The following is a 12,551-nucleotide window of genomic DNA, read 5'->3' as shown; positions in this document are numbered from 1 at the left end:
GGCAAATGTATATTTTGCAAACTCGATTTAAATAAAATTTATTGAGAGTAAAACAGAAAATTTCATAGTTAATGTTTTTAATTTGTGAAATTTTTTACCGATAACTCAAAAATAATTTATTAAAAACTTTTGCAAATTTTCCGATTTGTAGATTTCTATAATTTAATGAAAAAAATACAGAATCATTCATTCAGGGGAAGGGGGTTGATTATGAGACGGACGCACTGCCTAGTTCGGTATCGAAGCTCGGTGAGGGGTTACTAACTGCTGACTAAACAATAATAATAATAATAAAGTATAGTGTCTTTCTATTTGTATAATACCAGATTTCAATGCATACCCATAATATTAATTCTGATCTTTCATTTCTGAACTTTAAGAATCGAAGGAAACATCAAAGACGTAAAGCGTTTTCCAAAATAAAATTCGCAAAACATTAAGAAATTTCTACAAGTAAGGAAAATTACTTATTCCACCAGTAAGGAGAGGTTAAATTTTGGCTACTTTCTTTCGAATGAACCGCCATTCCTTAAACCAATCAATTACCAGTTCTTTCCGAGGGGACTAAGGGGTTGCTTTTTTTTCTCTTCGCATAATTAGGTAAATAGACGCCTTCGTTGTAGATGGCAGCACAATAACTCAGATAGCTTAGATTTAAAGTTCAAATTTCGGCGCAATTTTTCTTCGTCCAATTTCAAAATATTTCTAGTTTTTTTTTTTTAAATGAAAGATAAGAATATAATCTTAATTTACACGGATTAAGAATTCGATGAGAGAAAAACTACTATCGATAAAAATTGTTTGAAGTTGGATTGAGTTTTCTGAATTTAAAAAATAGTAAAAAAAAAATTTTTTTTTAATTTCCTCCACATTAATTAAGATATTTTTATTTTCTTTCGTTTTCAAAAAACAGAATGTTATTATCTTGAAAATTGACGATTTTATGTAAGGCTGAACTGTCCATAGAATAACATGGGGGTTGCTTTTCTCCCGATCGAGCGAGCGAACGGCCTTAACGGTATTTTTAAACCAATTTAACCTGTTTCAGAATTGTGTGAAGTTTACTAGAGTCGAAAGCGCTTTTATTATCACGAAATTATTATTCACGAATATTTGGAATATGAATTTGAAGGAAATTTTAATTTTATATTTGAACTGAAACATTGAATATAACACTGAAAGTATATCGAGAATCGAGTCTTGAAAAATTGTGTAATCTTCAAAAAATGGTTTGAATTCCTTTAGAAAAAAACAACTCAGTTCAAAGTTTTAAAAAGGAGAATGGAATGTAGCTTTTCATTCTTTCTAATTTCAAATACGATTTTTCCTTTTTTCAAAAGAAAAAAAAATGAAATTTCTAACGTTCTGAAATCATGGCATTAGATGCATGTGGATTAATGCACTGAATAGTCGCACTTCCTTGGAGTCATGGAAATAAGCTTTATGTAATTATAAACTAAAAAACTGAAACTGTAATTTGTAAACTATGCAGAGTGTTCTGTAATGATCACCCTTAATATTATATATATATATATATATATATATATATATATATATATATATATATATATATATATATATATATATATATATATATATATATATATATATATATATATATATATATATATATATATATATATATATATATATATATATATATATATATATATATATCATTAAGTGGCCCAAACTTTGGACCGCTCTCCTGACTAAACTACTGAACTACATTTCCTTGATAGTGGTGACCCCCTATAGTTTGGGGGTCAGAAACCCGCATCCGTCAAAAAAAAAGAAGATAAGTTTATTCAGAGAAGGTACATTTTTGTGCCTAATTTTGTAATTTAAAATATCGTCTGCACAAATTAATTAGTATATTTGAGGTCATCCACTCGAACCATTAAGATTGAGTCCTAAAACATTAAGATCCGATCATTAGATCGAAAATTATTCCAGTTAGTTTTTTTCTTTCTTTTTTTGCTTACTTTACAAGAAATTCAAAAGTAATTTAAGGAGTTTCAGTTCGTTCTATTTTATTTTTTTCCCCTGCAATTTTAGATTGTGTCGCTCTCCCATGTTGTGAAAAAAAGGAATATTGTTGTTATACTCCCATGTTGTGAATATATATATATATATATATATATATATATATATATATATATATATATATATATATATATATATATATATATATATATATATATATATATATATATATATATATATATATATATATATATATATATATATATATATATTATATATATATATATATATAATATATATATATATATATATATAATATATATATATATATATGTATATATATATATATATATATATATATATATATATATATATATAATATATATATATATATATGTATATATATATATATATATATATATATATATATATATATATATATATATATATATATATATATATATATATATATATATATATATATATATATATATATATATATATATATATATATATATATATATATATTATCAGAATCATTGTCAAAAATGAAGCCCCAACAGACACATGGGTTCGCAACTTACTATTTAAGCGAGAAATGTTATTGAAATCGGACGAATGATAACTAAGGAAGATACAAAAGGTTCCTCTGTGGTTTCACAGGAGAAACAGGGTGGAAATGAAAGACGATTATTGCACTGAGAAAAATAAAATGGTTAAAACTACCGGAATATAGTAAAATTTTCCAAGCTTCTTGATAACATCGAAAAGTTCGGTAGTTTTTCTGGAAGCACTTTGGTAATGATTTTGGTAAAATTAACAATAAAACATGGTTTTATAATAAGTGAAAAAAATTGGTAAATGTGGCAAAATTTGCTAATTTTATCACTATATCTTAGAGCATGGCATAAAAATCATTTCGGTAAAATTTTCTTTTCAATTTTGAATATTTTATTAAGTTTTCCGTAATAAGAACTACGCAATTTTTGAACACCAGAGTTTCTGGTAAGCCATGAGCCACAGGAACGGAGAAGCTACCAAATGAATGTTTTAAATACCGTGTAGGTTGGTTTTATTAACCGCAAAAACATTTTTTTAACCAGGCATTTTATTACCGTAGAGTACTATAATTTTGACCTGATTTTTTTTCTCCGCATGGAAATAACCTCAAAATTCAACAAAATAAAATTGATTTTGATATTTCATGCTTCCTCAGTCGGAATTCGCCATAATTTAATTGCTTTTTTATTTTTCTCCCAATGTATATAATTCTTGTCTTCATTTTTACTAAGGATTCCAGAAATATATATATAGGGTATCTAATACTGAACTACCTGCATATTCATATACAGTGAAATCTGTATAAGTTAAGCACTGGTGGTGCATTGTTTTAGATAGGGATTCAACTTATAGAAAAGAATGAGTTGTTATTTATCTTCATTTATTTTATCATGTTATTTTTATATATCTTCCAATATTCATTTTTTATGAGCAATTTGAACATATATATATTTTTACCTTGTTATTCGCATATTTCTTTAAAATCATTAATCAATATATAACTAAATGCAATTAATTTTTTAACATAACCAAAAAATTTTATTCAACAAGCATCCAACATATTTTAAGAAATTCAATTTATTAACTGCTAATGTGAATTATCATTTGGAGCTTAAATTTAATATTAAACTGATATTTTTTTACAAAAAATAAAGAGTTATTTTATTTTAGTGATATATGCTAAGTACTTGTTATGAATAATTTCTTTAAATATTAGCTCAGAAGAATATGTAATTAGAAAATTTAACATTATAATCTTTTCATCATTTAAAAATTTATTTTGTTACATATACTTACAAACATATTGTAAATAAACCTTTTAATAGTTATCCTTCATAAACATCTCAGAAAGGGTTTTAAATTAGCTTTTATTACTATTCTACAAGTTCAATAAAATTCTAATATGTAGCATAACAGCATAAAAAATTTCCTGAAAAAAGTCTTTTTTGTTCTTCCTATCAAGGGGGATTTAATAGTATTTTCAAATAAATTTGACTCATTTCAACGGTCAATATACAAGATAGACAAATTATAAAGTTATGATTTTCTGCCCTCTCATTACGTCAGATAAATGCGATTCTTGAGAATGGAGATCAACTTAAACAGATTTCACTGCATTTAGTTTTATAACGGTGTCCTTCTTATTTTAGGGTGTACTTTATTATTTGATTTTTATTTAATATTTCTACATTTTAGGCCACTCAGGCTGGTGGGCCGTTAACTTTACTGACCAACCGGATTGGCGAAGCGTATAACGGAGAGTATGATCCAAGAGACTTTGTATTTGGAAATAAAGGTTTTAATTATAACAATACTAAAGATATTTTTGAAAAAGGTCAAAGTGATAGCCAATCTTATTCTAAAGAAAACAATCCGAATTACCAAAATGGTGTTGGTGCAACTTCATATAACTCACCACCACAAATAACTTATTCAAATCAACCCCACTTACCTCTAGGATATTTGCCAAGTGGAATTAAATCTGAGAGTGAAAATTTAGGCAAATCATCATCTGATGTAAATATAAACGAGCAGAATAATTTTAGAAATTTACAGCAATATCACCAACTTTTAAAAAACTTACAACAGCTCCAAGAGCTCCAGAAAAGTTTCTATTCGCCTAATCAAAATGTTAAGGCCAATACTCAATTAGAAAAAAATCCTCTAGAAATTTCATCTCTCCATCAGAATCCGAGACAGCCACAGTATCAAAGCAGCCAGGAAAGTTTGGGCGACCTTTATTTAGATAAACCACTATCGGCTGATGAACTACAACAATTGCAATTTTTAAATGAAATGCTTTCTCGGATGACGCGTGAACAACAAATACAATTAATTCACCAAATTCAGCAGTATCGTGATCAGCAAATTCAGGAGTTACAAGAACAGAAAATTAAGCAACAAATTCAGCAATTACAAGAGCAACAACACCAAGAGGACTTAAAACTTAAATCAGTGCAACACCATTCCATTCCCGGATTTCAGCAAACAAATGTAGGTAATTCTTATGAGCAGCCCCAACTTCAAAGTATTCAGCAAATTATTGGTTTTAATCAGCAAAATAATAAGCCTTTGCTAAGTCAAGTTTCTTTAGCAAACCATCAACAGAAGCTCCAAGACGTCCAAACAACAAAACAAGGTTATTCAAATAACCACACTCCACTAGGTTCTAAATCATTATTTGATAGTCAGCCACAATCTTTAAATTCTGAAGAAAAGCAAATTCCCATTTTAAACCATCAGCAAGCAAGTATTCCACAGCTTCAACATGCGCACCAAGGAATTTCAAATGAACATCTCCAGAACAGTATCAAGAGTTTGATAGACTTTCATCAACAAGTTCATGCGCCACAACAAAATCAATTTACTTTATCCAACCAAAATCAGAATGCATTTCAAGGATTACAGCACTCTAACCAGCAGACTTCGCCCAACCAGCAACATCAAGGAATAGAACAACCTCAACAGCATACTTTGTCCAATCAACAACATGAGAATTTTCAAAGATTACAAAATTCTATTCAACAACTTTTGTCTAATCAACAGCTTCCCGGAATTCAAGGACTGCAACAGTCTAATCAAGACCAGCTTTACAAGGAATTAAGTGATTATAATCAGCAACAACAAAACATTCATAAACCAAACCACGAAAATGAATTTAGTATAGAAAAGCTTGGCAATGAACAGCAAGCAAAAAACCTAGGATCAACTTCCTTTGTGGCTAATCCAGGAACTTCTTTATCGACTGGAGGGAATGTTATTGGAGTCGGTGTAAATGTGGGTATAAAACCAGCTGTAGATGTAGCTATTACAAAACCTACTGCTCAATCAATTCAACCTTTCCCTCAGTTACATAATCCCATTGCAGTTAAACCCATTGCCGCACCTCCAGTTGTTGAGCCCCTTGTACCAGTTGGCTTTCTGCCCAAGCCAATACTTAACCTTAACGGTAGATTATTTTTAGGAGCAGAAGTAGGGAAAGACGTTAAGGTTAATGCAGGAATTGGACGATAATAACAAATTTAATATATATTTACAGCCATACAGTCAAACATTTTGGCTGAAAAAAAAATTACATTGAAGTCTAATTCAGCTTATTGCTGATATTGCCATAAGATTGAAAAGGGTTTGATTATTTAGTAACAGACTGAAGTTGTCTAGAAGAAGTGAATTGTGAGTCTCAAAATGTCAAACGTGAAGGGGAGAAACTGTAAATGAAGCATAGCTAAGAAAAAATAGATTAAGAAACTTATTTATTTCAGAATCCTTACACTATTTTACTAAACATTTTCATTCTTGATATCTCATTTTGAAACATAAAAATGTTTGCATTTTGATATTGAAATAAATACTGTAAATTAAAGATTATTAATGAATTATAGAATACTGTTGTAAAATTTATGTAATTTGTATAGTTTCAAATTTTTTAAATATTTAGTTGATTTTAAAAATTAGCTTTAGATTATTAAGAATTAATTTAGAAATTTTTTAAAAATAATAACTTTTTTTGTTATTTGAATTGATAATCGAAAGAAGCGGAAAATATCTGAACAATCTTTTTAAAAATAAATGGAAAAGTGCCTTTTTTTGAAGTTTGGAGAGATTTGTTTCTTAACATTATTACTTAAACGTTTGTATCCCAGATATAGAAAACAGAAAACTAAAATTTGTAAATAACGTAATGGCAACTATATGCCTATTGGTGATTATGCAATGAAGTGTTGATATATCTTTATATGTTTTGCTTATACCTACTTTTTTACAATTTTACATAGAATTTTACATAGAATTACAAGTATTTGTTACGCAATTAAAGTCTTTTAAGACGAAATTACTAATTCTTTAAAACGACTAGTATTTACACGTGAATGTTAAAGTTAATGACGCGTGTGTGTTAAAGTTAATATTAAAGTTAATGCTAACATGTTAATGTTAAAATTAATGAACAGTGAAGATAAATAACATGATGGGTCTTGAAAGAAAGCTAAAATATTTCATGTCATTTAAATTCATTTAAATTCATAAAATATAATATTTTTATCGACTTACTGAATGCTAAAGTGGTACACAATTTTGTAACAAAAATAACAAGGTATACTAAACTATTAAACCTTAAAAAATAACTTTAATATTGTTACATGAGAAAAGCGTTATAGCTTTGAATGCTTAAATGCGCTCAGCCAATCCTTGTTTGATATTGAAAAAATGTAGTTCAGTTTTGAATGAAACTTAAACTCATTATCATATTGTTTAACTATATATAATTTTGGTTATTTTTTTTTTGTAAATACTGTAAAGCATATTTTTTTTGTAGAAAATATATTTTTGTATTCATTCTAATGTATGGAATGCTGATTCATTGTAAATAAATTTTATTTATAAAAATGTTCTCTTTCATTTTCTAATACACAAATATTTATTTTTAAAAAAAAATAAATGAAGAATATAGATATAATAAATACAAAATAAAGAGAAATGTAGTAACATCTTGATACAATTATCGATAAATTCGTAAGTTGTCACAAATATTTCACAAATATAGAAGAATATTATCAACAGATTTCGATGTGCAATATAAAAAACTGAATTATGTATTATAAACTGCATGATATTTCCCAAAGATAGTGTTGTGATATGAAAATATCGATGCAATTTTTACATTACAGAATTAACAAACACAAACAAAAAAGATAATTAAATTTTTTAAAAAATGTTCATAAAAATACTTTTAAATTTTTAAATTACACTGTTAATACTTTGGTAATTAGCAATTTATAAATTTATTTATAATTTATGCTCCCTAATTAAATAATCAACTCAAGTTTAGAAATCCATAAGTAATTTAAGTTTGTAAATTATTTATGTTTATAAATTTGTAAATGTTTGTTCATAAATTCATAAATGTTATCTTATTTTACTTTAAAAATTCACTTTTTTGTTATGCTTCTGATATAGTACTTTGACTATTTAAATGCCCTTCTCAATAAAAATTACCTCATAAAATAAAGAATTCTAACCAGATCATGCATCTAAACTTTGAAATTTGTAGATTTATCTTTACAGCTTTGTGAGTTTTATACGCTTGAGGCATTCAAACAAGATCAATATTGGAACAGGTATATTGCAATTTTATTAATTAAAGTATGCATGGTAATTATAAAACTTATTTTACTTCGATCGAATACTAAACAATGTATGTTTAAATCTTAATCTACAAAGTTACAACTATATATGATAAATTTTAACTTTTTCTATATTCTTAGTAATTTTTTATGTGAATTTTAAGTTCTAAAAATTGAAATGTTAGTTAATTGTTAATTAAGTTGTCCATAAAGTATTTTCATAGTTATACTTGCAATTATTTTCAAGGTAGCAAAAATGGGTGAATATTTTATCATTGAGTAGATTGACAATTATTTTGCTTTTGAAAAATTTTTAAAAACTTTTTTTGCAATTTTCACACAATAGATTAGTATTTATTATGACATTCTACAAGATTATTTTAATATTTCCAATAACAATACTTTTATTAACGTTTTATTATCATCCAAGATACTATAATATATCTTAGATGTAAATCCTTAAGAAAAACCTTATTTCACTTGAAATATTCCTTAACACATAAGGAACAACAAAAATTTCATAAAAGACTACTCAATGACTGTTTCTGAGGAGAAAGAGTAAAAGCAAAAGTTGATTAAAAGAAGTAGATACTTATGAAACAGGAAAATATACTTTTCCAACACAGTAATTTAAATGATATATGGGTTAATATTAAGTTCCACCACTAATTACTAAAGATAAGACGTTCCTGGTAAACTTGGACAAATTTGAAAAATTAAATATTTAAGTATAGAGAAAACTTATCATCGATAAAGTATGATTTGATGATATGTGTGATTACTTTAAACAAAAAATTTGGCCCGTATGCATTATGAAGTACCAGCACTTTAGGTACATTATCCGTAATATCCATGTTAACGTGAAATTCATTTTTACCTTAAAATATTAATATATTACACCTTAATTCTTACAGTACTATTTATTTAATTAGAGTGATTCAGTGTTTTTGAGGTAATTTTACTTCAAAAAATGCGGAAGATTAAGATCGAGAAGAAAAAAAATAGTATTTTAAATTAAATATTTTGATTTGAAATTTATAGCACGAAAGGAAATTTTAAAAACAATCAAAATTCTGGATAAAGTTTTAAAATATTCGGGGCTTTTTTGTGTATATTGCAAGAGAGCTGAACATATCATAATTCTAATTAACTATATAACTACTAACTACTATAAATAAATTATGCCATATGTTTGATTCTCCATTAGAAATATTTTTCCTCTAAAATAAATTGTTAGTTGTTCTTAGCCCAGCTGCATCCTCTGCACTGTTCGATATTTTTCAGAAAAAAAAAAATTGCAAAATGACAATTAATTTTATTATTTTCACTATATTCAATCAAAACAGTCAGATAACAATAAAAAAGATGGTATTCAAACTGTTGACTATTTGAAAAATCGTTTATTGACCGTTTTCACCTAATACAGATAAACAACCAGAATTTTATTTGCACCAACTAGACCCACCTTAGGAAGTCACTTAGTTCCTTGCAGCTGGTTGCATGCTGTAGGCGAAAGACTTAATCTGTCAATATCATGAACGTAGGTGCGAATCTCAGCTTTAAACTACTTATTAATAATATAAATAACTTAGATTTGCTCCATTTCTACTACGTATGAAAAGTTTTCAGCTCCTGCACTCATCAATTGGTGGCCCTGAACTATTGAAACATGAAACTCTCATTCACACGTAGTCGGCAGCGACACAAAGCTGCTTAAGTCAAAAAAGTCTAGTATTTCCAATCTCTCTCGATAGATGGCATCACCAGATGAATTATTTGAGCCACATTCCACTGCTCATTTTACAAAACGAAACTCAACCACAACTTAATTTAAATGTTCACTTCCTAATGAAAAGCCTAACATAACCTAATTCTATTGTCCAGTTAAATTTCATGTTTACGGTTTTAAAACCATGACAGTTGTAAATGATTCCAAACCCGTAAAGGTAAAGAAATGTTGCTAACCGTAAACTTAGAGGTAAATTAGGCAAACAGGCTGCTGTATACTGGCATAAGAACAATATTTATATGGGAAAGACATTAATGAAAGAAAAAACGAGAATTTTCAATCGATAGGAAAATTTAGTATTTAAATTAATGTAATTTATTTCGTAGTTTTTGTTCGCTATGGTAAGGATTCATTGGAAATTTCGGTTTTTAAGTTCTAATTTTTATTACTCATACTTTTAGCAAAAATACAATAAAAAGCAAATTAACCAGAAAAATTGGTTCTTACGCCATACTATGAAGAATCACGTAAAAATTACCTGATTATTCCTTATAGACAGGTAACCATTTACTTAGTGCAATTTAGTTAGTGCTATTTCGTTATTTTAAGGCTTGATGGCGAAAAATTTTTCTTATCTAGAAGGATTCACCACCTTGTCGCTCCTCTACTCAATTCATCATTGTCAATTTCTTCCTAAATCTAAGTATTTCTTCAAAAATACTGAATATTTCGGTTTTTAAGTATGAAATAGTAGAAACTTTTTGTAAGAATATTTTTTTTAATGTGTTGATCATAACGAAATAGACAATTACCAGGATTTGGAAAATAATCATCCTCAGTTGAAAAAAAAAACTACCTAAGGAATAAAGATTGCGAACTCAAAAAGAGGAAATAAATGCAAAGTAATTTTACTTGTTCAAGAAACTTATAATAATTCCTATAGGTTGATTTATGAAGGATTTTTATCGCTATTTATTAATTACTTTCTTTTAAGTTTCATTATGAACGCTAAGGTCTGGCAACATGCAATCTCTCTCACTCTCTATTTTTTGCTACTTTTGATTAGCATTTACTCAAGCGCGAGCTTAGATAAAAAAGAAATAAAGATCTCGTGAGGAAAAAAACAATTTTTCTACAACAATTTATGCATGTTAAATATTCAAAGCAAATAAGATGAAAAATACTACTTTTGAACAAATAGAAACAGATTACCTAATTCCAAGTTAACGACCATCAAAATTCAGCTCCTTGTTATTTTGAATCCAATCCAGAAGACAAGGGAACCCTTGGATCAAGCCTTAGATTAAACTAGCCTTCGTAGAGGGCCCCGCACTATTTGCTTTACATGGGGGAGGAAAGCCACAAGACTCCCACAGTTAGCCCAACAGCAAGGGGATTCTAACCCATGATCCATCTACCACTGAAAATATTTAATGTGAGCATTGCGGGCAGTGCGAGCCGGGAGCTGAATTCGTATGAATCAGCATCTCTAATATTTAAACCAGGCTTGCTTTACAGGGAGGCGAATGCTTTATGACCCACCACGGCTCATTGAAGTACACTAAATTAGAAATCTAATCTGCTTAAAATGTGATCGAGATAAGAGTTCAGCCACTATTATAACATGTTTTATCTAGGCAATAAGCAAACGCTCTATCTATTCAATTGTTCTGGTTGAGCAAAAATATTAATCAATTGTTTGTGTATTTCTTTGCAATAAAATTTTCAAAGCTCTTTTAGAATGTCAAATACATTACACATAAATTTTTTCACCTTCTATTTAGGATTGAAAAAAAAAAGAGTAATAACAATAAGTGAATGGAAAACGTAGAACTAACATAAACATTGCAAATCTTTGTACACACTGGTTGTTAAAAATAGCTGTTTTAAATTAAAATGGTCCGAGGCAAGTATTTTTTCTACATTAGAAATTCTTATTTAAAGTGCAATTGATACTGCACAGGTAAAATATTCTCGCAAAATCATCGTCCAATATTAGAAAAAGAGAGTTTTGGTAAAAAAAAATGCTATATAACAGGAAATTTCGGTTTTTAAAATAATTGTTCTTATTAATACATATTTAGTAAAAATGCAAAATTGAAAAGCAAATTTTACCAAAAAAAAAAAGCTTTTATTCCCGACTTTAAGGTAAAATAAAATTATTAAACGTTACCACATTTATAAATGCTTATCACACATTATAAAACAATATATTTTTGCTAAATTTACCAAAAGCCATTACAAAAGTACTTCGGTGAAAGTTACTGTCCTTTTCAGTGCTCCCATGAAGTCAGAAACACAGTAAATTTCTTTATTTTGGGTGGGGAATTATTTTATTTTACGTTTTGGGTTTTAAACTTAAAAGTAATTTAATAGTGTAAAAAAACATTTGCTAAGGTTGAGTTTAGTTTGAATTGTAAAATTTTACCTAATTTATTAAGAAAAAGTTCTCGGTAGCAATTTGCTTAATTTTCTTCATATTGCAGTCCGTACAAGCCTTAATTATTGTTTTTAATTTTAAATAATTAAACTGAAATTTTCTTAAACCCCTAACTTCACTACTGAAACATTAAGAAGTTAATAAAGTGGAAGTTATTAAGATGAGACTATTCTTAAAAAATAGCTTGAATTGATACGAGAAAAATATAAATTAT

General features: G+C 27.6%; 1 protein-coding gene across 1 annotated transcript in view; it reads left to right on the top strand.

The window, feature by feature from the left end:
• Positions 1 to 7,338, top strand: part of LOC107448282 (uncharacterized) — a 44,442-nt gene extending 37,104 nt beyond the window's left edge. The window contains exon 4 of the mRNA XM_087152877.1: positions 4,243 to 7,338. Coding sequence (XP_087009003.1) covers positions 4,243 to 6,060 — 1,818 coding nt within the window. The 3' untranslated portion in view covers positions 6,061 to 7,338. The remainder of the gene's footprint in view (positions 1 to 4,242) is intronic.
• Positions 7,339 to 12,551: the final 5,213 nt, after the last annotated feature.

This window comes from Parasteatoda tepidariorum, chromosome 10, assembly GCF_982258835.1.
Source record: "Parasteatoda tepidariorum strain Cologne lab strain chromosome 10, Ptep-v5.0, whole genome shotgun sequence".
In the NCBI taxonomy this organism is placed as follows: Eukaryota; Metazoa; Arthropoda; class Arachnida; order Araneae; family Theridiidae; genus Parasteatoda; species Parasteatoda tepidariorum.
This window is presented reverse-complemented; position numbering and strand designations above follow the sequence as displayed.